This window comes from Amphiura filiformis, chromosome 6 (genome assembly GCF_039555335.1).
Source record: "Amphiura filiformis chromosome 6, Afil_fr2py, whole genome shotgun sequence".
NCBI classification, from domain to species: Eukaryota; Metazoa; Echinodermata; class Ophiuroidea; order Amphilepidida; family Amphiuridae; genus Amphiura; species Amphiura filiformis.
This window is the reverse complement of record NC_092633.1, coordinates 53,982,988-54,009,435: the sequence shown is the minus strand read 5'-3', so window position 1 is coordinate 54,009,435 and position 26,448 is coordinate 53,982,988. Positions and strand designations below refer to the sequence as shown.

At 35.4% G+C, this 26,448-nt stretch overlaps 1 protein-coding gene across 1 annotated transcript in view; it reads right to left on the bottom strand.

Annotated features, from left to right (window-relative positions):
• Positions 1 to 4,634: 4,634 nt before the first annotated feature.
• The window catches only part of LOC140155622 (sodium/hydrogen exchanger 2-like), a 34,353-nt gene continuing 12,539 nt past the window's right edge, over positions 4,635 to 26,448 (bottom strand). Inside the window, exons 8-19 of the mRNA XM_072178535.1 lie at positions 24,813 to 24,924; positions 24,219 to 24,300; positions 23,642 to 23,737; positions 23,024 to 23,145; positions 21,666 to 21,739; positions 16,587 to 16,715; positions 15,708 to 15,797; positions 14,713 to 14,778; positions 13,017 to 13,123; positions 10,279 to 10,397; positions 6,011 to 6,126; positions 4,635 to 5,190 (exon numbers count right to left, since the gene is read on the bottom strand). Of these exons, the coding sequence (XP_072034636.1) occupies positions 4,942 to 5,190; positions 6,011 to 6,126; positions 10,279 to 10,397; positions 13,017 to 13,123; positions 14,713 to 14,778; positions 15,708 to 15,797; positions 16,587 to 16,715; positions 21,666 to 21,739; positions 23,024 to 23,145; positions 23,642 to 23,737; positions 24,219 to 24,300; positions 24,813 to 24,924 (1,362 nt within the window). The 3' untranslated portion in view covers positions 4,635 to 4,941. The remainder of the gene's footprint in view (positions 5,191 to 6,010; positions 6,127 to 10,278; positions 10,398 to 13,016; positions 13,124 to 14,712; positions 14,779 to 15,707; positions 15,798 to 16,586; positions 16,716 to 21,665; positions 21,740 to 23,023; positions 23,146 to 23,641; positions 23,738 to 24,218; positions 24,301 to 24,812; positions 24,925 to 26,448) is intronic.

Below are 26,448 nucleotides of genomic sequence, written 5' to 3'. Positions count from 1 at the left end.
CAGCATCTTCATTCAGTGTAATTAACAGATCAAGTCACTAATGTAAGAGTCACCCTCCTATCTTCTATTATCAAGATAAGAATGTGAGTGAGATTTTTGATTTGATTTGTTCGGGTTTTGACAACCCTGGATAACACAAGAAAGCCTCTATTGAAGCTTATTTCCATTGAGGTCCATGAACACAGGGACGGGTTGGGAACAGTCAGGGGTTAACACCCTACTCTTTTCGAAACTGGCTGCGAGATACATGTACAGGTATGGCTCTCTGCACACGGGACCGACGGCTTAACGTCCCCTCCGAAGGACGGAGTACTTTCATGATTCATTTACCCAATTCTAAGTGAACCACGGAGAAAGCGGAAGTCTGAATTTAATCTACAGAGGTTGCCAATTAATTTCAGACTTTTTTTCCAAGTCAATATCCCAGCAAATCGCCACCGCCGATAATTGAACCGGGACCTCATGCACTAAAGGCAAGTACTTAACCATTGCGCCCACGCTCTCCTCCAAAATCCTAACCAAAATCAAATATGTGACCCCTCAGCACAACTGAGCCCGGATGTTGCCAGTGCCACTATTGAGATATGCTCCATTGAACTTAACAATAAACAATAGGAAACAAAGGATTTATTGACCGTTTTAATGATTTTTCACTACTTAAATGTCAAGTACTGTAGACATGATATACATCATTTTAAAGCTAATTTCAAGTATAATATTTTGGTTGAATATCTAAAAAATGATGATTGGCGACTATAGAAAATAATGTAGGCCACTGAATCTACACCACCTGCAGAATAGCTTGAATTCTTGCCATGATGCTGACATATTTAACCCATGATCACTCCCGGCTAAATTATAGGCCTCCAAGAACTACTTTGATTGGTTACAAAGAAGGTGAAATCATGTATACAGCCAACCAAAGATATGGTATGAATAGTTAGTAGTACTCAAGGGGTTAAGCTTAAAATTGCTAAGAAATCTAAAAGCTCTATTTTGATTGGTTACTCAGATAATTATATCATGTCATTAACCAATCATGGACATTGTAAGAAAGACAGTAGTGCCCATGGGGATAACATGCCTTTTTTTATACTAAGTTACTGTTTCAGATTTCATCTAACAGAATACAAGTGCACAGGATATTCTTGTTGATATCCATACACCCCCTATGGAAGATATGACCTTAGTCTTCCACACAGTGAGTGTGAATATCAAATGCGGTTACCTGAATGGAAGAATCCATTTGAAATCTACACCCCCTATGTGGGAGTTTGAGGTCATGCCTTTCATAGGGGGTTGTATGGATTTCAGGAATAACCCATTATGAGGATTAGCAAATTCAATAATTCAACACAATTCAAATAAGTGCAAGTGTGACATGATCTATATAATGTGCTCGGACCAACATGGAAAAAGTAAGGCACATAAAAAATGGGCATTTTGAAAAATAACTTCACAACAATATGTGCTAGAGATATGTACAGGGTTTTCATCATTGCAAAACTTACTTGATATAAAATGACAATAGCATGATAACTGAATTTTAAAAATCGCTGACACTGGCAGTGTATTAGATCATGTCACATAAATGCAATAAATTCACTACACTCAGTAAGTAAAAAAAAACCTTACAAAATTAAAAAACATATATACATAAAAAGGTTATGCTTGCATCTACATGTAATGTTACATAACATTGCATATTAAAGTCACACATTTTTCAGCCAGCTTGATTTCCAAGATGAAATAGATTGTAAATAAAATTGTGACAGGCACATTGGCAAAGATGATTACACACTATTAAAATGAAAGACTAATAATTTTTTCATTAGCACAAACAATTGTCTATGAATATCATCTAAAGTTTGTCCACTTTGAAGTATGAAGTAAGGTATGCACATTTTGCGTAAGCGTATCGTGTGTTGTGTATTAAGACGCTCATGTATTCGTGTGCAGCTAGCAGCGTGTTAATTCCTTTTGACATTAAGGTGCACCGAAACTGCGAAATTTAGTGCGTACTTTATTTCATATTTTAAGGTGGACATACTGTATGCATCACTAAACATTTTGTGTGCAACAAAAATATCAACAAAAATAACTTATTAACCTTGTTTCCGATGACTTTAAAACACTTCACAACATGGTTAATGATAATCAGTAAAAATGTACTGACCAACTGAGCCACAGGAAGAATATTGATATTAAAGGAGCAATGGTCTCATCAACACCCTCATCCCCAGATCATCCCCATTTTTTTCTCCATCAATAGAGAGATTTTGGTACAGTGAAATCCATGCATATTTTTTCATTCACCCAATTTTTTAGGGCTGAAAGACATTTTGTTTGGATTTTGTCAACTTATTCATTAATCTTGGGTATTCAAATCGGGATTCAAATGTACATTTTGGTGCTCATATTGAAAGGGATAGTAACAATGAAACTCTGTTGTTGGGAAGTTGGTATCAAGGTCAACAACCATGGAAATATCATGTGATGATATACAACCATGGTGGAAATATCATATGATGATATACAACCAACGTGGATATATCATGTGATGATATACAACCAAGGTGGAAATATCATGTGATGATATACGACCAACGTGGAAATATCATGTGATGATACACAACCAAGTTGGAAATATCATGTGATGATATACAACCATGGTGGAAATATCATATGATGATATACAACCAACATGGATATATCATGTGATGATATACAACCAAGGTGGAAATATCATGTGATGCTATACGACCAATGTGGAAATATCATGTGATGATACACAACCAAGTTGGAAATATCATGTGATTATATACGACCATGGTGGAAATATCATGTGATGCTATACAACCAAAGCGTAAATATCATGTGATGATATACAACCAAGGTGGGAATATCATGTGATGATATACAACCATGGTGGAAATATCATATGATGATATACAACCAACGTGGATATATCATGTGATGATATACAACCATGGCGGAAATATCATGTGATGCTATACGACCAACGTGGAAATATCATGTGATGATACACAACCAAGTTGGAAATATCATGTGATTATATACGACCATGGTGGAAATATCATGTGATGATATACGACCATGGTGGAAATATCATGTGATGATATACAACCATGGTGGAAATATCATGTGATGATATACAACCAAGGTGGAAATATCATGTGATGATATACAACCAAGGTGGATATATCACGTGATGATATACAACCAAGGCGGAAATATCATGTGATGATATACAACCAAGGTGGAAATATCATGTGATGATATACAACCAAGGTAGATATATCATGTGATGATATGCAACCACGGTGGAAATATCATGTGATGATATACAACCAAATTGGAAATATCATGTGATGATATGCAACCATTCTCCTTTAATATCTACTATACAGCTTCTGTTTGATACTGGGAAGGGTCACTTCTTTCCATCATATATAGAAAGGTGTCCATTTCATCAACACTATCATGTCTGTCATCCTCCTCCTCATCAGTGTTATCAATGGCATCCTGATGTTTCAACTGATGAAGACGTTGAGCACGCTGATGGTATCTAGCCAACAAATTGATAAAATCAAAGGTTTTTGTGTTTCACAGGTTTTGCAAAACATACAAAATTATCACACACAAAAAAACAAGCTGCAGTAATTGTAATAATATCTTTAAAATAGTCATAATCATACTTATAGTAATATTTAATAGCCTCATAAATATACAGGATGCATGCAATCAAATCATGTTTTTGGAACAGAGGTTTATATGTACATGTATGTTATTGATATCTTGTAATAACCACATGCATGGGACTTCCTGATGTTGTAGTATGTGTAGATGTAAAGGAACAGGTTTTTTTAGCATGCAAATGCCATATGTGTGCATTGTTGTGAGCAAGCACTGTTGTAACAGGTCGCTGGCAGTAAGGTCAATATGTTGATGCCCTCAAACGAGTGATGTACAGTCATTATTAACCTTTATCAATTACAATAATAATAATAATGAATACATAATTTAAATTAAGAAATAAAGGGTAATGCAGTATCCTTTGCACCCAAATAATGAGTCTGAGGCAGTAAAACGTGAATGATGGGCGAGGCTCAGCCAAACCCATTATTTAAACGTTTTACTGCCGAGAACACATTATTTGGGTATAAAGGATAATGCTACATCCTTCATTTCTATTCTATTACCACAAAATAGTGCGATTTAAAGAGAAAATATCGAATTTTTGCCTAAATATTTTAGGTTGTTTACTTGAAGGTGGAGCGCGTATGTGTAGTGACGGCGTGTATCGTGGAAATATTGTACGCATAACCAAGCGTAATGCTATGCGTAATGCTATGCGTAGAATGTGTTACGGTGTTTGACCCATTATTGCGAGGGTAATAGAATAATGAATAAATAATAATCGTTTAATGTTAAACTGAGGGATATATCACTAAATAATGAATACAATAATAATAATAAACAAAATTTTAAACAAAATTTTAGACTTGGCTGATGCTACATGATGATGTCTTGCAGTACTGTTTTGTAAGGCTCATATGACATCACTCATCAGAAACTTGAGTTATAGCAAAAATATTAAAACTTAGAAGTTTTGAACCAAAGAACATGTGGAACTTTTGGAAATGTTTGCTTCATGAACTTTTGGAATTGGAACCTTAACTGTTGTAACTTTGGAATGGTTGGAATGGTTGGAACTTTTGGTTGGGAATACTCAAGGTTTTAAGCCTGATATAAATAATGACAATAATATGGGATGGCTTATTTTTGGGTGATACAAGAATATATTCATGTACCATCCTCAAAGCCAATCAATATTTATACAAATACCATAAATAATAATGAATACAATAATAATATTGACAATAACAAGGCTATAAAATGTAAATCTTCTTCTTAGCGTCATACTTGTGTATCCACATCTTCCGTACTACTACGTTTTCCATCATCAGCCTCAGGGACTTCTCTAGCATCCTGATGCACCAAACGATGATGTGATCTAAGTGTTGTTGGTGTTGTAGGGTACACAGAACTGCCTCTTGATAGCACCCGTTGCCGTAGTAACATGTGTCTTCTGTGGTGGTGGTGCATCTGCTCTGCTAGGTCTTGGTGGTCATCTTGCAAAAGATTTTTGTCATGTGTGCGATGGATCTGGTAAGAAAATGAAATGAATACCAGATGCTTAACCCCATGAGAACTACCTGCCGATTGGCCAAAATGAATATTGTGTCCAATTTTGAACCAATCAAGGAAGGTATTAATATGATCATCTGCAAATGCAAGTTTGATCATAAATATTTAAAGCCTAGTCATAATTGGCAATTGAAATGAGCATTTCAAGTTATCAACCAATCAGAAATGCTGTTAGATGACCAGTAGTGTCCAGAGGCTTAAAATGTTTTGCTGTAAAACTCATCAGCTGTATTGCAAATAAACAAAACTAATTACAGCAGCCTATGACATTATGATATAAGGTTGAGCAGAAAAATGTCACCATATTTTTCAAACATATTGAGTGAAAAGAAAGCAACAAGAATAGTATCATAAACAAATCCTCATCCTTCTCCTCTTCTTCCTCAATCAAACTCAACGCCTGCAGGGGGAGACTAAAATTAACTGCTTGGCTCACTTATCAGGTGTGTATGTGTGGCAGTCAAGAAGTATTAAAAATCCTCCAGTCACTGCAGAAAAAGAAGTTCAAGAGACACCCTGTTTACTCCCAGTATACATTCATTAAGCCCCTGCACTCCATAGTTAACAACCTCTACCAAAATGTTGAGTACCTCCTCATCCCACCCACCCTTGGACAAAGGCCAACCACATCAAATCTTCCCCTATCACTTTCAACATAACTTCAAGAGGCACTGATTATTCTACAAAAAAAAATTGTGTCATTATTTTTCTTTTCCATCTATTGGCATATTATTTGGTTTGCATATATATTATCTCAATATCAAAATATAATACATACCAAGATTCCTGGATTTTTCTTCACAATTTTATTGAATTCTTGTGAAGTTGGTCGTATCTTCTCCTTTGGCAGTGATAAAGTATTAGCTGTATCATCTGGTGGTATCTCAAGTGAATCTGTATCAAAGATTGAAATATTACGATCACAATGTGAGGATTGCGTCATAATTAAATTTATAGAAATTACTAGGGTTAAAATTTGTCAAGTTTCTTTTGTTGCTATCTTCAGTAGATAGCAATATGCTTTAACATAAGTATGCTGGTCTATTGGACTCTATCTTCAACACATGCCATCTTAGTGAAAATAGTATCAGAGAATGTAAGTCCTGAAAATTATGCTTCCTTAATCTTTTCATGCACCTGAAGATAACTTTATGATGAGTTACTTTTGATACAATGATTAACAGGTTTGTGAGATCATTAAATAATGAAATATTTACAGAGATCAAATCTAAACTTTTGCTGATTATAAGCACATTTCACATAGGTAGTAATGATATGATGATAAGTAGATATATCAGACATGTACTCCCTATTCCAGAAAATACAGAACTAATTTTTTTGAATAAAAAAAATATTATCCTGTTTTGCCACATGAAACATATACCGTGTGCAATAAGTTTGTTCCGCCCCTACACAAAAGCATTTATAACATGTTTAAAATGAAACTCACACAATGCATTTCAAGGCTACTTGATATTTGTTATGTTGTTACATGAGTAGAGATGTTAACCAAATTTATTTGAAGTCATGGGATCCTTGGTGGTCAATCACCATGATACCTCCAAACCACGCTTGCCACAGAAATAATGTCAACTAATGGCACAAGAAGTTCCTTATTCTTATGTAGGCTTTACCATACACTCTGGACTCTATCTGTAAGTGGTGTTATGATTTTGCAATAAAGGAGTTTCAAAAAACCTTTCTTTTAGACTAGACCACAACATTTCTCTATTGGGTTAAGACCTTCTTCTTCCATTCTCTTGCAAATTTTCTCTCCTTGAACAAGCCATTGTCGGTTTTTTTGGACGCCATCTTTAAATTCTCCGAGGTTTGGGGTTCTTTAAATTCCTCAAGACACACGTCTGTCCGCATTAGAAGAAAATTAAAATGGCTGGATAATTTGTACAGTGTGTATGCCTTTTGAACATTCATAGCAAGTAATCCTGAGGGCAAAAGCTGATGGTGCTCTAACTATAGTGATAATATGCTTAGTGCAAACCGGACATAAGGGCGGAACGAACTTTTTGCACACCGTATAGCTAAATCTTTATTCTTTAGTTAGTCCTAACTAGGGATAAAAGACAAATTTTAATTATTAGCCAATTTGTGGAAATAAGGGCCGAAAACATGCATTTTTAGGGTGTTTTTTCGTATGTCAGTTTATGCATTCTAATTTTTTTAACCAACCATTTAATTAAAGTAATACAAAAAAGTGAAAATAGAGAAAATTTCGGTATATAATCAAGATTTTGAATGCTTAGACTTGTTCCTAGTCTGTGATTTTTGTGACTCGATTGTCAGAAAACATGCTGAAAATGCATGTTTTTGGCTCTTTTTTTCAAGAAATTTGTAAATAGTAAACTTTTTCTTTTATCTCCAGTTAGGACTAAATCTACCAAAAAAACGTTGACAACGTAAAGAAATCAGCAAGTTTTAAAAAACCCACCTCGGCTCACTTTTTGAAACTTGGTCCCATTTGTAAAAGGTATACTGATTTAAACTTTATCATATTTATAAAAATTTAAAACATTTCCAGAAGTGTTATGTATCTTTATTATGCAGATGCGATATTAATTTGTAAGCTTTCTGGAACGACCTGAAAGGTTATTATCTTGTTCTTGCATAATAATCATGATTAATGATTGAATTAAGCAAATAACAAGTAGGCTTGTAATCTTGTTGGAAACGCTGTGTTCTGTTGAAATAAAATAAAAACACTGATTTGCTGTTGGTGTTAAAAATGGGACCAAGTTTCAAAAAGTGAGCCGAGGTGGGTTTTTTTTAAACTTGCTGATTTCTTTACGTTGTCAACGTTTTTTTGGTAGATTTCTTTTCTTTTTATGAATGTAGTCAAGCAGCTCCAAGCTTGGAAAGTCATCAGGTTAGGAAGTGCTCCATAAAACGAATAAAACGAAAAATAGATGTTTGAAGTTGCAATTCTTGATTCATGACAATAAATAATTAAATTGCTTGTCATGCGTGACTGTAATGTTAAGAGGCGTACACAATGATCAATATACATTTTAATATATTTTTATTCAAGGCAACGTAAATATGTAAAGAAAATGTAAATATGAACAACACACTCCCAATGTTGACAATGCCACAGAGACACAGAGAGTAAGTCCGATTTAGGCCTACTTCAAGTCGGAACTGGTCGGAAGCGTCTAAATGCCCCGAGTAGGCAATATAATCGTGTTTTAATGTTTGTGGTTCTTTGTAGCCCTGGGGCAACCTAATTCCTATTAAGCGGCGGTTGTCGGCGATCTTTCGTGGTTTGTGGTTTTCATCAACCCCTGCCCTCTATCGGGAGCTAATTTATAGTTTAAGCTTGTTGGATATCCATATTTCGTGGTTTCTGGTTCTTTGTAGCTATGTGGGGCAATCTATAGTTGCATATCCAAATTTCGCGGTTTCTGGTTCTTTATAGCTTGGCTTGTGGTTCTTTGAAGCCCTGTGGGGTAATAGTTGCATATCGGAATTCCGCGGTTTGTGGTTCTTTATAGCCCTACGGGCAATCTAGTTGGATATCAATATTGAGCGGCAGTTGTTGGAGATCTTTCGCGGTTTGTGGTTTTAATTTTTTGGATATCCATATTTCGCGGTTTGTGGTTCTTTATAATCGATAGGCCTGCGGGAAATCTGGTTGGATATCCAAATTTCGCGGTCTGTGGTTCTTTGCAGCCCTCGGGCAATCTTGTTGGATATCCCTATTAAGCGGCGGTTGTCGGCGATCTTTTTTTGCGGTTTGTGATTTTAATTTCCCGTATCAAGCCCTGCCCTCTATCGGGAGCTAATTTATAGTTTAAGCTTGTTGGATATCCATATTTCGTGGTGTGTGATTCTTTATAGCCCTGCAGGGCAATCTAGTATATATCCAAATTTCAGCGGTTTGCGGTTCTTTATATCCCTGTGGGAAATCTAGTTGGATAACAATATTCTGCGGCAGTTGTTGGCGATCTTTCGCGGTTTGTGATTTTAATTTGTGACAATTTATAATATTTATTCCAAATATAATTTTAATGTGAGCTGTGAACAGAGCCACTGATAAATGTGTTTTAAATGACGAAAATATCATGATCGTCAGTCATGGTGAAAGCATCTGGATGGTGAAAGTAGGCCCTAGGCCTACATGTGAATAAAAAATCAAACATGTTTGTTTGATGAAAAAATATAATATCACAATAGCAATGGATGTTCGAAATGGTGTTATTCTTGATTTATCTCAATAAATTGGTTAATAAAACATTTAAAAAAAAGGTGGTGGGAAGTTTCGAACTTGAGCAAACCTTCTTAAGTGGATTAGAAGTCCATGGCCTTAACCACTTCGCCACGTGGACGTCCGATATAACGACGTGTGAAAGTGGAGTATTTATTAATATGAATGTATGCTGTGGTCCGGAAAGAATAAAAGAATTGTGAAAAACTTGATTTTTTTGGCGAATGGGATCCAGAATTTGTATGTAGGGTATCCAGGAAAATGCTAGGGTATATTTTGAAAGTGAATCTCAAAAAGTAGTAAGACAGTGACAGCCATGTATGGCTGTAGCAGTGACGAAAGATTCTGGATATCAGTATGATTAGCTATGATTTTCCACTAATTTTGGCTATGAAATACCGCGTGAAATAAACAAGAATGTTTGTTTATTATCAAACAATCGGATTGACTGTAAGATTGGTGTAACTTTTTGAATTAATGAGTTATTAAAATATTACACTTTGGACAGTAAATAAGATTTAGCATGGTTTTAGATATATTTAAAAAAAAAAAAAAAATATCATAGAACAATAGCGTTTTGTTTCGTGTAAATATAGTCTTGCGGTGCATCTGTTTATTCTTCTTTATCAGTCGCTTTTTTTAAAAACTTGCTGGTCATGCTACCGCATGACTCTAATAAATGATTAGGATTGAGCTATGTTTCATTTGGCAGAACTTGATAATATTTTTTTAATCCCAAAAAATTAGTGCTGTATTTTTCTGGAATGGGGAGTAGGTGTGAAATGATCTTGCTGTCAAACAAACTTCATATTTTATTGGTTACTTACACTGATTTCCAATTTGTGATAATGCCGGTGTAGTTTCATCTCCCATTTCTAATGATGCCTTGTTTCTCAATCTCACCCCAGGAGCATTGGAAATATTGTACACATGTTCTTGGTGATCTCTGAAATAATCAAATATCAAGATACCTCAGTAAACTGATACACTATGACAATATAGACTGACACCCTCATTTGTCAATGTTTTGTGTTGACGGCTGAGAAATTTGTGTGTCAAAAAAGTGTTGAAATTATCATCAGAACCCCGGTACCCCAGGTCAACATAAAAAGTGGTAACCATGTGTGTTCTAAATTTCATGGAAAAGGGTATTTTGTTGACTGAAATCGCGGACCGCTGAAATCGCGAAAAAAGGGGGGTATTCTGAGCATTGTCTCCGCGAAATTTAAAAAAAAAGGGTATTTCACAGGTTCGTTCGATCGATGTCTTCAGCCCGAGTCTTCAGCCTCCATCCTCTGGCATTTCATTGATTCCGCCCTCAATCGTCACAGCGAGAGCGTCAGAAGGCAGCTTTTTACTATTGGCACGGCGGTTTCCCGATATAGTTGTCTAGTGGGTGTTGCACGTATGCTCCCGCACGCTTTGAAGAGAGCTGAATGAGCGACGCGAACATCGATGGTGTCAGATGTAACCGTTTTGGCTGCCGTATACACTTTTCCATGTGGTGAATTGAAAACATTGCGGGAAACATTGGCAGTGATTGGAGCGAATTCTACGACCGACCGAGTGATATTTTTCCTTGGTTTTTAATTCTGTTCTAATTCTGATGCATGTAAGTTTTATTTTGTATCGTTGTTTCTCTTCCACTGCTGCACTTGAAGTTTGGCGTGCGCCGGTTCGTTCGTGAAGTAAATAAATCGAAGTAAGCTTAAAATATTTGGAGTCATTGAAAAGGGGTGTCTGGAAATCTTCTCATTGAAAACCTTGAAAAAGGGGGTATTTTTTACCCTGATTTTGTCAGTGATTTGGCAAAAAAAAGGGGGGTAAAATCAATGAAAAATCAGTGAAAAGGGGGGTTTTGAAAAAAGGAAGAACACACATGGTTACCACTTTTTATGTTGACCTGGGGTACCGGGATCAGAACCTGGTGGTCTGAGACAGTGCAGTTGTGTCCAAAACTGCACATAGTTGTAACCAAATTAATCTTTTGATCTTGTTTGTTTTTGAACACATATTTTTGAAAAGTAGAGTGCGATTCTATCACAATGGCGATCCTATCACAATGGCACAGTAAGACACGAACGCTGATAGGAAGTCATGCTATGGTGCACCAAAGTCACGCAGTAATATTTTCATGAGTCTCACATGATACAAGCGCTAGGTTTTTCAGTCATCATAACAAGCATAACACAAATGAAGGATGAAGACTAATGACAGTGCGAATATATAAAGTGCAATTGGGCCATGTTTAAGCTTCAGTCAGAAAGGTCCAACAAAGAAACAAATACTATATTAAAATATGAGCTTTCTCAGATACCCAGTTACCAACTGGAGTAAGGAGGGGGGAATTAGTCCATCAATCAAGTCAATATACTGGAAACTATAAAGTACTCGCAGATATCTTTCTATATTGTCAGTGAATTTACACAGATGCAGCACACTAGCCACTGCATAATGTTGTTCTACAACTGAACAAGTCACCATTCCATGAGCAACGGTCCATGAGCAACAGTTCAGAGCATGCAGTGGGTAAAGCATAGAAGTTCACTCTGTATACTGGTGTAAATTTCTTTTATAACATTGATGTTGGTGTCAAATCTGCGAAGTGGAGCGAAATTAGCATCTTAACCTTCTAAATTGCATGCAAAGTGCACAAATGTGCTGTTTTGAAGCAATGTGTATGAAGCACATGAACATGTGCAAATTGCCATACTAAAATGGTCTTTAAAATACTTTTTTCTGCCGCATGGAGATTTTCAGTATAGTGTTTCACAGCATCTTACAAGCTTTTCCCCCTTATATCCCATCATGCACTATTCCATTACATACATGAAGTCCAACCTTTGAAAGTGAACAAGAAAATATAACCATTGGAAATTATCTCTTGGAATAATGTATTTGAGATATGAGAAAAAAGCTCTATTTTTCAACTAAAAACATCAAAAGAAATAAGTCCCCCTCTGAACATGTCGTCATAACATTGTAAGGTTTCGTTTTGTACCAATGAAACTAACTTTGAAATAATTATATGACTGTTTACTAAGTGCTGTGTGAAAATGAGAGATTTCCATGACTTCAGGACTGAATGAGCCTAAATTGAAGGCAAAACTGCCCTTTTCAAAAGTCACAAAGTAGGCCTATGCTTGTCACAAAAGTTGATTCATGGCTTGTTACTAATGGAAAACCCCATGTGTTTGACTACAGTTTAAAATCCTCACCAAGTGAACATTTACTGTAATGTGTATCGATTCTTGACCATTCAGCCATGCAAATCCCATTGGTGCAGAGTTCAGCACAGTGAGTTGTATGATGGCCATTCCTTGTCCCAATACGCCTTGCAGTTAACAAGCATAGGCCTACTTTGTGACTTTTGGAAAGGGCAGTTTTTGTCTTCAATTTGGGTTCATTCAGCCATGAAGTCATGGACATCTTTCATTTTCACAAAACACTTAGTAAACAATCATATAATTATTTCTAAGTAAGTTTTATTGGTACAAAGTTTTACTTTACGATGTTATGACGAAATTTTCAGAGGGGGACTTATTTCTTTCGATGTGTTTATTACCTTAATGTTATATTTTCAAATGTATTCATGACTTCTGTTTCAAAGTTTGTAGGTTTCCTCTGAAGCCAAGGTCTGAGATATTTCGCATCATAATAATCTGTTAATACCTGTAAGGAAAATGTACATATGATATATGAGAAAGATATGAAAATAGAACAAAAGAAACTAGGAATAAATACTTTGTGCAGTGGGTATAAAAGTTGCAAAAATGTTTTTAAACAAATGATCGGTTTCATACATTGAAAGTACATTTTACAGTAATACAAAAAGTCAGAAATGATTCTTTCTCGTCCGTCTACGTAATCTATATCATTTTAAAACAAATCTGTGCAGGTCATCAGAGCTTATATTAAGTTATATAAAGTAGGATATAAAGTTACTGAAGTAACATGTCTGCATCCATGCTTATACTAGTAAGGGAACAAAATCCCTCCTTATTTGCTATTTATTATTGTATAACTCTATATAGCAAAATCAGTAAGAACAACCTGTGAAAAGTAGGCAATCAGATGAATATTAAAAACTTTGGGTACTTTGTTTGGACCAAACTGCAGATAGCAAATAGTCGCAAATAGTCTCAAATAGGTTTGGCCAAAAAAAACCAAATATTTGTCTCACTACCTACTGATATCAAAAATTCAATGCAGAATGAGGCTTTTTTTTCCATATTCCCATTTAGTAACAGGAAGTTTGATATGTGAAATTGCCAAAACAAGATTTATATCATGTATTTAGACAACACACCCTGCTACTTGTTGAGAGATATGGACTGGGAATCTTGTTCATTGTTTTATATTTACATTGTCACAGACTATTAATGCTGATCTATCATCTCATCAGTGTGCTTTCTCACAACATTGAGTGTGCTCTAACCTATCTTTTCTTTGCTTTACAGGTCAGGGCTGACTGGTTCCTAAGACTTAGACAAGAACATGAGGTTATTAAATCATTAATATTTGGTGTAAGAGTCATACACAGGCTGCATCATAATTGAGTACAGACTCTGTGCGCTGTCGTTTACTTTTAATTGCTGATCATTTCAATCATACATTTAGGGGAAAAAAGTCGGAAATTCAGTGCAGGTCCACTTTACTAACGCACACTGGGGACGTGAGACTAATTTTTTTTTTTTGCCTACCATTATTTTTTTTCTAAAAGACATGCATGTATAGTGGGAATTCCAATTGAAAGAATGCAGCTTACAATAGCATGACGTTTTTTTTTTTTACACTGCGCGATGTACGCCAGCGTGTGCCACTATGCGTGAGTAACACGGAAGTGAATCGAACTATGCCAACGCACTCGTGATTGGTTAGCATTGAATCCAAGGGTGTGTGTTTGTGTTGTAGTTTGAAATAAGTTATATACAATCGCGGTTGGGTCGCATACAGCTGTTGAAAGCTGTGTTCGTTCAATTGGAATTCCTACTACAGTTACGTATTGAGTTGCTAAATTAAGGGATAGTGGTAGCAAAATGTGATGTATTTCCATTGTGCTGTTCCAGTTGAAATCCATATACCCCCTATGGAAGACATGACCTTAATCTCCCACACAGGCACCACTGGGGGTTTAAATTTCAAATGGAGTCACCAAGTCAGGTAACCCCATTTGAAATTAACACTCCCTGTGTGGAAGATTAAGGTCATGTTGCAAGGGGTGTATGAATTAACAGAAATAGCCTATATCCATTGCTTACCCTAAAATAGTTGTGTCCTCTGTGTCCTGCTATTTCCTCTATACCAGCCATCATGAAATCCAATACCTGCATTCAATGAGTTATAATACAGAATAACAGCTACGTTTACAGCAGTGGATTCTAATGCATAATATGACAGTGCAAATTCAAGGCCCAGTATATTCTGTTCTTGTGAATAAAATACTGATAACTGTCCCGATTTATTGTGATGATCGGTGGAGATAATCCTGCAGGGTCAGAATTTCATTTCACAGTGCGAGAATCAATCTTGATTCTTGCAGAATAAATTTGCGGGAATCATTTGATTCTCGCAAATCAACTTCTGTGTAAACTACAAACGTTTGCGGGAATCAACTTGGATTCACACAAATCTGCTTACGAGAATCTTTGCGAGAATCGATTCTCTGATTCACGCCAAAATTCTGACCCTGATCCTGGCAAACATTTTTTATTGTCAGAGAAATTTTATTATAAGACAGAACAGGTTTTCTAGCAAAGGAAATAGATATATCAAAATCTATTCAATTTTGGTCAATTTTCAAAACACGCTTCATAATGTCGGGCACCACTTGCTGTGTTTTTAAATCCTCTTGTCAGGCTAAAGTAGGGAAAACCGTAAATGAAAGTGATGTTGTCAGTAGTATATGTAGGTTTTCTATCACATCAATATTTTTAAATCCTGTTGTCAGGCTAAAGTAGGGAAAACCATAAAACTGAATAAAAACTATACTTATTTTAGACATTTGTTGTTGTTGTTGTTGAAAATAGGAAAATATTTTAGGGCTGGGATGTGTCTGACTGTCCAAGCCAATTGAACACATACTGCGGGTCTATCCTGGCAATATTTAGTCAGATTAGGCCTATACACAACACAATTCGTGGAATGAACACACAAAACACTTCAAAAATGTTCTCCTAACATTTATAATTATTAATACAATCAAAAATAATAAATTTGGAAATCTCATCTAGAAGTAATTCAATTGATAACTCACATTTGTATGTATAGTGTCACTCAAACTCTCCTCTTTCTCCTCACTTCGACGGATGTGCATCCATTTCACCAAGGGTTTGATTGTGCCACCCTGTATAAAATAGACGATAGTATAATTTCTTAATTTTTGGCAAAGAATAACTAAATTAAAATTGGACTGAAATCAGTATTTATTATGGCTTTAAGTAACTAGTCCCCATGCTTTACAATACGATATACCATGAATAGTGTTATGCCTGGGGTTATATGTGACATCATCCGACTCAATCAAGACAAATAATCAAGCATATTATTGCTTAAATCCTTACATTCCTTGTATATATTTACTTGATACACCCACCAGTTCCATTTTAGTGGGAGGGGTGTTGAGGTATCAACTCACACAATGTCTATGGGATAAAACCTGACATCCCTCTTAACTCAAATGGAACTGGTGGGTCTATTGAGTAAATACATAATAGCTACCACATTCGGTTCTAAGTTATTTAGGTATGAGATTGGCTTTACTTAAAAAATAGCTGAAGTAGTACAAAAAGGCTGAAAATGGTGTGAAACTGACATAAAGGACTCAACATTGGGTTGAAAATTAATCAAATGCATAAATTAGAGTCGTCAAAAAAGCTAAATTTAGCTGATAAGCTGAAAAATATCATGCACGATATATTGACATTTAATTTTGTTGTGAATGTTATTATTTTTTGCCCTCCATTTGTGCATTTTTCTTAATTTCATCTTTGCTTTGGATGGATCAGATCATGCCATATATCAAGATCTTTTTATTTTAAATTTTAAATTCTTGTCAAGAAAACCTACAAAACAGGCAAACACAAAAACCAGTAAATACACAATAAGCTATATGATAATAGAAAATATTACTAACCTGTATAAAGACTGTGAAAAATACAACAATGAGTGTAGTAGTAATCATTGTACTTCTCATTGGAATGTATTTTTCATCTAATAACACAACTAAAGCAAAGGCAACAGCACCACGAAGGCCTCCGTAACTCTGTAGGAAAATAATAATAAAAAGTAGATGTTACTTTGACTGCACACACAAAACATTCAATCCGATGACTAAAAAGACCCATTTTACTCCAATACGTAAAGCCATTTCGGAAATAGTCTATGAACCAAATCTGCCAAATATACTGGCAATTATCTAATCAAATGGTATTGAGACTGATCATTCTATGTGGACCAAAATAGTCGTCAAATATGCCCAGTGGCCAGTGCTTACAACTATTTAGTCATCAATTGGAACTAATGTTAATACACCTCAAGGCATTTTACAAGAGACACATTACTCTGTGGTCACTCGATAGTTGGTCCAACAATAACTTAGAAAATATTCTTGATCCTTCACACAGCTCAAAAGAGTTTGCCATGATTTGCCATGGATATGTTCTGTAGATTTAGTCTATTGACTAAGGTCAGTGACCATTGTTGAGGAGTTAAGCTAAACATACAGTGTGGGCCAAAAACAACTTTACCCAATTTCAGAGGGTGGTTGCTCGAATTGTAGAAGAGCTATTCATAATATTGTTACATATTCTAAATGTATATATTTCTTAAAGTATGTGATGAAGAAATGAAAGCAAAAGAAGCTAAATTAACAAAATGGTGCTATTTTTACGTCCGAGAGTCAAAAATCACTTTGTCCACACATAATTCAATGGTATGTGTCCGATTGCTCAGAGTACGGCATACATATGCGTTAGGCAGGGTTCCCGTTAAGGTTTTAAAAATGTGCGTCCGTAATGACGCAAGTTTGCTGACGAGGTTGCAAAAACTTGCGTCCAGACAGATTTTTGTGCGTCCATCTGAAATTCACGATTATGGCGATACACACGTACCCCGGGTCTACACCTCATCAAATGTTGATTGTTATAAATAAATAAAAGTGCATTTTCGCCGTGATATTCCATCTCCATTCGCTATGATAATTTTTCTCATTTCTGTGTCAGTTTTGGTCTGAAACGTGGTCAAAAACAGGTGCCAAAAACATGAGCAAAGTCCGTCAATCTTGAGCAATTTTCGTTCGTACTTTCACTTCCGCATTTCTTTTTTTAAATTAACGTGTTGTTGATGCTACAAAAACTAAAACACGCGCTGCCACAAATAATACGAAAAAGGGTTATCATTTGGATTTTGTCTTTAAAATTGCTTTTATTCATCGTAACAATAATTACTAATAACGGAAACTTAGATTATTTATGAGAAAATAAACTTAAAATATTAAAAATTGAATATTGTCAGGTTGTGATAATTAAATAAACATTAACCGCACGTTTAATAGCGGCACGTGGTGCTTGCTTGTAAACAAATCAATCGGGACTTCCCCAGGGCATCAAACACTCCAGTTATCGTTCGGAAAGCATGCAGAAAGTGCACAATTTCCTGACGTTGCATTTACAAATATTTGCAGAATTTACTTCAATTCTCAGCAGGTGGGTCAAAATTTTGGGGCTTTTATTATCTTAAGGGATCTAAAATGAGCATTTATTATGTTTCGATAGTATTTTTTTACATGAGAGCACCTCAGACCTATCGAATTGTATTCTGAATACGGCATGTCTTTCTGATATCAAATAATTTTCATTTTTGAAAATCACAATATAATACAAATTTTATGACAAATTATAAAAATTTGATATTTTTCGATTTTTTAATATATAACAGTCCTCGAAGTAAATTATATAAATCTAATAATATATTCTTAAAGTGTATGTAGTAGGGAGGAAAAAGCCGACGGTCAATTGAAAATTTTGACCTTTCATATTGAAGATATGGATTTTTTCCCAAAAGACCTAATTTTTTTGGTGTTTTGGGAAAAAAATCCATATCTTCAATAATGAAAGGTCAAAATTTTCAATTGATCGTCGGCTTTTCAACTCACCTACATACACTTTAAGTATAAATCATCAGATTTATAAAGTTTACTTCAAGTACTGTTAAATATCAAAATATCAATTTTAATGATTTGCCATAAAATGTGTATTAAATTGCTAATTTCAAAAATTCAAAATTATTTGATATCAGAATGACATTCTTCGTATTCAGAATGCAATTCGATATGTCTGATGTGCTCTAATGTCCCAAAATAAATACTGTCCAAACGCTCATACCCCACCCTTAAAATATAAAAGAATAAAAATTTCTTATTTTTATCATCAATTACTGATTAAATTTCGAAGTTTTGTCTGCGTCCACATGCATGTGACATGGACGCAAAATACTTGATTAGCCATGTGAACTTGAGTCCAAATTTGTAAAATACGCGTCTGGACGCAATGACGCACACTAACGGGAAGCCTGGCGTTAGGCATACATGTAATTGGTAAACACGTTTGGCTTGTCTTTGAAAAGTGATGATTGTTTTACATGCATGAAAGAAATACAATCGATTTTAACCCCCATTTACTTGTCATGTACTCGAACTTCACTCCTGTGATTGACCAACAATTATCATAAAAATTACACAATCACAAAGGTTTTATCTGGCGCAATTTTTGAATTTTAAATAGGCCTTCGTGCATTTTGTGACTACGTGGCTTATTTCTAAATAGGTTTGCAAGATGTCAAGATAAGGCAATTCACAACACAAGAGATGACTTTATGGCAGAGGTATACTTAATTAAGAACAGAAAGCTTTTTGGTAGTGCAGCATCAATTTCGGTTTCGTTTCCCGAACGTAAGATCCCACCGAAACCTACCATAACTAACTCTACATACGAACAACTTTCACAACCTCGGAAGTGTGATGAATAGATGCAAAGCACGAAGCGGACGCCTTAGAACTGGTCGTTCAGCTGCAAATATTGCATCGGTTCAAATAAAAGGGAACTTGCCGCTATAACCCCATAGTCAGTTGTCGACGCAACAATTTGCCGAACATACCACGAACGCAATATAACTTCAAACTTTCTTGTAGATAACATTTCGTAATGACAAAAAAATCAGATCTGAGGTTACAATTATTGCTTTGCGCATATTTGAAGAGAATTATGTTTATCTTTGCAGCGTGAAAGCTGCATATCATGACGAAATATCATAGCTTGACATTTAAATTGCTGATGTTTGGTTTATATATTTGATTGTGTTATATAAAATTGCTGAACAAATTTGTGCGTATACTGAGTGGTTCTCATTCTTTACCAAACTCGTCATTGCAAGTGATGCGACGCGACAGCTAGTAAGCCTTCGCGTGGACAAAGTTAATTTTGACTCTTTGATTTAAAACTAGCGTCACATGTTTAATTTAATACATTTTTGGATAGTTTTTTCACCAAATACCCTCAAGAAGATGGTCTTTACGAATATGTGAAAACAATTTGCAGCAGACTTTTCAATTTTAAGATATGAATCGTTCAAATTGGGTAAAGTTGTTTTTGGCCCACACTGTACACAAGGCAATTTCAATTGCCACGCCCATTATTTAGTGGGTGAGTTATGTGCTCACTGATCATGAAGCTCAGCAATTGATCAAAATACACGAAGCAATGTGGGCCTTGCAATTCCTTGAGCGTGATCATAGGTTTGGGGATATACTTATTTAGTGGTTAATGATTTTCATAATCATATCAAAATGGCTCCTGTGTTATCCAGACAGCAAAAGATTGTCATCTTCTCCTGTATATCTATACAATTTTCCATAAAGAAAAGGCGAAGAAGGAAAACTAAGGCTAAACGGCAACAGCAACATAGGCCTACAAGTGTATTATACAATGTAGCATGTGCACACATTATAATGTGAATGGTGAATCAAGTTGGTCCCTACATTTCCCAAATGAATACAGTGACCAGTTAGTGTTCCCTCAGCTGATTGGCTGGAGGAGGTTAGATTGCATGCAACAACCTTGAAAGTAGAGCATGTCTCTACTTTTTTGCATGTTGCTTGGGGTATTAATTTCACCTTGCAAATCCAAAATACACGGTGCAATCTTGTTGCAAGGTGCTCTGAGGTGGTCTGCAACAGGCAATTGCTTGGGAAATTGCCTTGTGTATGTTCAGCTTTAAATAAAAGCCAGAAGCTATTATATTGAGAAGGCCCATGGAGTACATTGTATAATCAATATTTTTGACAAAAGGAGTTGCCCTTGTCAATTTGTAGCCATGTACTTTTGATTATTTACATAGCTTCTCCAAATTACTGTGTATACATCCATCCCAAAATCTGATTGCTATTATTATATGGGTGAATGGACAAGAAAAGAATTGGTTTCTCCATAGGGCCTGTACTTAAGGAATTTTTGGAACTGGCCGGTGAGTAAGTCTTTATTGGGCAAATTATCGTGTGTCCACCAGTAATGAAATACTTTTAATATCGAAGGTAATACCCTTCCACTGAAACAAAAAATATTTCCAAGGGTCAGAATGCCCTTATGTAATTGAAGTGCCATTCTATAGTCCTTATGGTATTGATCTGATAGAAAACCTATTTATTACTAACAACATCACTCTTATTTACATCTGTGGCATTAATTTAATACACTTCACTTTACCTCAGGTTTGGTATTAATATAAGTGCCTTTATGCGGTTTGCGCCACCAATGCAATAGCAAACCCCCTCATAGCTATTAATATTGTGCAGAATTCCTTTTACAAATTAAGCATACTGCTAACCGCCCAACGCGTATCATTTTCCACAAGGTCCTATGCACACACTTCACATCGCGCGCCTATACGCAATGGTTAATGCATAAAAAGAACCTTGCAACAGATTAAATGTGTTTATGCTCTGCAGAATTAGGTTAATACACATGTATGATTTGATACTGCAGCCAGCAATATAAACACCTATGTATGTACCAAATTCGAGTTGAAGCAAAGTATAGTCATAGAAGCCCAAATACAAACACTAATTCAATGTCTACTTGGGCCCAAGTTCACATGCATCTAGTTTGAATTATAATTGTATCACTCCAATGTCCATTATGATATGTCACAGGTGACTCACCATGATAAACTGCTCCTGTAGGTTCAGCTTCACTGTGCGAACTTTGTTCAAAATAAAACTTAAGCTGAGAGTTACTGCAAGAAAAGACAAATACCAACACAATAATTAGTTCCTTTTGTTTATCATTCAGTAGGGATTTTCACAATAAATCATTACTTCTCACATACAATAATTGAAATGAAAATTATACATTTTACTGAAAACTTTGTGTTTATTGAAGAAAAGTATGGAGCTCAAGAATTTATATATCATTAAGACAAACTATAAAAACAAATGAATAAACTATGATATGAAACAACAAATCAAAAATACACTCAAATAAAAACAGCCATGATAACTTGCATTTCCTTTGGTAATCTGAGAATCTGGCCCAAGTGGCCCAATTCTTTGAAACTGGTATATATACAAGAATCTACACATTAATGTTCAACTTCAAGAACTTTAATGTGTAGATCTCTTATAGACGAATCCAAATTCACGCATTCCTACACCTGACTAGCAGCCTTTAGTTGGGTAACCGTCGGCTACAATGCACCCAAAATGTGAAATGATTCGGCCTTGGCGGAAATTTTAAACTGCATTCCATCACCCGTGTTACATTATGTACACCTTCCCCGAAAACACAGGTAGACGAAAGAATGATTAAACAACACAATACAGTTCCCTTCGGCAAAACACACAGCTTCTACATGGTCTATTCGCTGTTGAAGTGCCATATAATAATCGGATTAACTACATGCGGTATCTATGCATACACCATATCAAACGCTACAAATGGATGTACTTGCGAACAAAAGGACTATGTATGAATAGATGCGACGGGATTACCTGCAGAATTATCTCTATTGTATATATTATTCTATTAACCCTCATCGTCCTTGCATCTTCTCTAGGTGTTAGGCGGCTTTTATTTGCACAATTGGGCACTCAAAACACCAGGTTGGTGCTAGCGGCTACCCAAAGATGGCCGACCAAATCCTGACCATGACTTGGCTTGTTGGATTTGTCTATATTCATGCTTGCTTATCTGTTATTGGTTACGATTTACCACCCACATTTAACATTCATCTCAGATTGGACATGAATGTAGTTGAGCTCATGTGTTAAGATATGGTGGGTCAAACAGTCAAAATCCAAAACAAGCAGTCCCATTTCTAAGTGGTCACTGGGGATGTGTTGTGTTTTGTTGAAGGGCATAGGTGGGTGGGTAAATTCAAAAAAGTTTTGTTTTTGCAGAAAAAGGGACTGCAAAACAATTTGTATTACACTTCGCTCTTTTTACACTCTGCATTGGAGGTTATATTATATTGTACAAAGAAAGTAAACAAACAAACAAACAAAAGATTTAAAAAACTTACTCAGTCCTCTAGATAATAATATAATGATAAGTGTTAGGAATACAAATCCTGGGTTGAAGTTATGGTCAACATTCCATAATATATCGCCTAGTTGTAAGAAGATGATGGCTTCTGTTGTAGTTCTATATATAAAACAAAAAATGGTATTCTCGTTAAAATTTTGGTATGTTCCGATGTTTATCATGGTTAAATTCAAACTAATCATGGGTCATATGAATATTGTTTGGTCAATAAGTTTGGCCTTTTCAATCAAGCTATATTATTGCTTTCAACAGGAAACTATTGACTGTGATACAATCCAACTTGGCCAAATGCAGCTATTGTGAAATTGACAGGCAAAAATAGGGAGCAAAATAAAATACACTAGAAAAATTGCATTAAAAGAGTTCTACACATTGATGTCCAGCAATGGCACAGTTATTCAAGGTGATAGTAACATTTTCAAATTTAACTTAAGGTTGTATGATTTCTTTAATGAAATTTATAATGTCCTTATAGTAGTTATTCAGTCCCTCTGTCATCTTAAGCTACCTTAGAGCTGTCCTTCAACATGGCTGTCACATCAATTGTTATACCCTTCCGGTTGGTTTATTCCATAGGGTCTATTATCATACTTACGACAGCATTTTGGTGAAGTATTTGATAGTGGTATGTGACTTGCGAGACACATTATCAAATGCATACTCCTTTTGGACCAACCCACAGCAAATGATACTGAGAATAAAAAAAACCACATCACAGTTTATTGTACTTATCAAGAAAATACACTCATAATAAATAGGCATAAAAAATACACACATTGAGCATATGTCATGAAATCCTAAAGTCCAATTAATGGTGAACACATATTTTGCTTACATGATTCACAAATTGATTAAATAACATTAATAAGTTAACTGATCATAATAGATTATGCAATTTTTTTATCATAAAAGTTAAATATATCTTTCTGCAAATTTTTTCAGCCATGTTTGGTGATTGGTCAAGAGCCTGGCATAAACAACATTACTGCCCAACTGTTTTAGCATTTTTAAGAATGTTACATCTTATTTTTTTAAATTATTTGATGAAATATAATCATGCTACCAATAGTTAGGGAACAGTATGAATGGGTCCTCAATTCTATTAATGAACCTTTAATTATAAATATATGTCACATATTATTCACTATAATTTCTTCAAATCTCAAGTATACCTTATGATTCCAGAGAAATGAAATAGCTCAGCAAGCATGTAAGACAGGTATGCCATTCCCAGTAATGCAAGGGGCTCCACCACTGAAACAGATAAATGGGAAAAAGGGCAACAGTAATTCATGTCATTCAAGATGATAATTGTATAGGGTCAAAATATCCCAACAGCAATCATGCAATTCATCATTAATAGTAGATGTGTTCTCCAAAACACTTTATTATTCTATGAAAGATATGAGTCCAAAGGCAAAACTTCAAATCATATGAGGATCAATTCATCAGTTGAATGCAAAGATCATAGTACAGAGTAATAACAAAGCAATTATGACCTAATATGCATATTATACCCCCCCCCCCCAAATACCTTATGACTATACAAAGTTGATGAATTGTTAGATCTGCAGAGTGGATTAATGAAATTTCAAATTTCTGGCAAAATATGCAAATAAGCTCATCAATATTCATATCTATGCAAGTAAAAATCACAAAAATATACAGCACATAAAAACACCATACCTTATCACCCTCTCAAGTTTAAAGTTGATCGGTTATTACTTTTAAGCTGCAGAGTGGATTCATGAAATTTCATATCCTACCTCTAACTTTGTCAGTATACTTTGTGAAAATGGCTGTCAACACACCAACAATTGTCCCAATCATGATTGCACCAACACTTATGGTGAAAAATGAAGCAAGACCAAGAAATATCTGGAAAAAATAAAAATGATAACACATGCAAATTAAAATTTTATATACCGTATTTCGTCAAATAGTCGCCTCAAATAAACGCCCCACCACTTTTTTTTCAACTAAGATGTTTCAAAAATGCCGATATTTCCATGCTATCTTGTGTAGTAAAATTACCAAGTTGCCCACATGGTCGATAATAGCGTCACTTTTTGTCGTTAATCTGGATTGGAAACCCGGAAGTGAACCAGAAGTCAGTGTTTCTAGTTCATAGTTCGTCATTTTAGCGTGAGTTTTAAGTTTACCTGATGATTTTAACGGGAATTATCGTTCTAAAATTGACCTTGAATAAACCCCCCCCCCTTGGGAAAATGTAACGCCCCCGGGGGCGTTTACTTGACGAAATACAGTAATGTTTGCACACAGCAAAACAGCTAAAAACAAGCAGATTAGTAAATTATGCAGTGTGTAAAATGTGTCCCCACCAGAAGGTCAGTTTTCAGGGCTGTTATGGTTCATAAAACCAAATGATACACGATTGCAAAGTGACCTCAAGTGACCGCTGGATGACATTTGATCTTACCCCTGTTGCCATCACACATGTCAATGTACCAAGGGTCAATTTTTTTCTTCGTATTCTTCTTTTGCTTTGTTTTTTGAGCGCATCATTCTAAATGTAGCAGTGCTATATAAATATTCAAAATGTATGTATGTATGTATCCAAGTCCCAATGAAATTCATCAATTCAAAGCAATTCAAAGAGATATCAACAAAAGAAGCCAGGGTTAATGCAAAAGACAAAAACATACAGCCATACATCAGAGCTTGTCGTCGATCGCAACACATAGTGGCGTACGTGAAGGATAAAATACATTTCCGAGCAAACCGTTTTTGAAGAATATGCTACTAGTAACGGAGTCAATACTCTTCCACTGTTATCTCTCAGTGGCTCGATTCCATTTGAAATTGAAGTTTAAGGTTCAAACTATTAAACTGTGTCTTTAATTGTTAACCAGGAATAACTATTATAGGATAAAAGCTAGCTCTAAACCTATACGCCACTATGTGAAACGGAAAATTTGGAAAATCACTCTACGCCATGTGTTGCGACCAACGCTGTATTATAGTCCCCTTTTAAAACTTCACTTGGCGGGGACATTCGTGGGGAAAATAAGTATGAAAGGTTTTCACACGCAACCATCCAGTTACTCACCTCTTCCATAAACACAAACACACCTCCAACCCTACTTGTAAAGACCAGTAAATGAGGACCTAGAATTTTCCAACTGAGTACCTTTAACTTAGACCTATCTAAACAAAGACTTAGTCCAACCTGAAACTCAACTGACAATCTCAGTACTGTACTAAACATTAACATCTGACCTTAATTGGTTTAGATTTAAAATACTAACACACACAACCTACTTTATGCATTTAATATTATTCACTTTGCAAGAAATCCAAATACTCTGAGTCAATAGTGGAAAGGGTGGGGGAGAAGTCAACATTTCCTGCTCACAGCTGTGCATCCTGTTGGATGTTGAC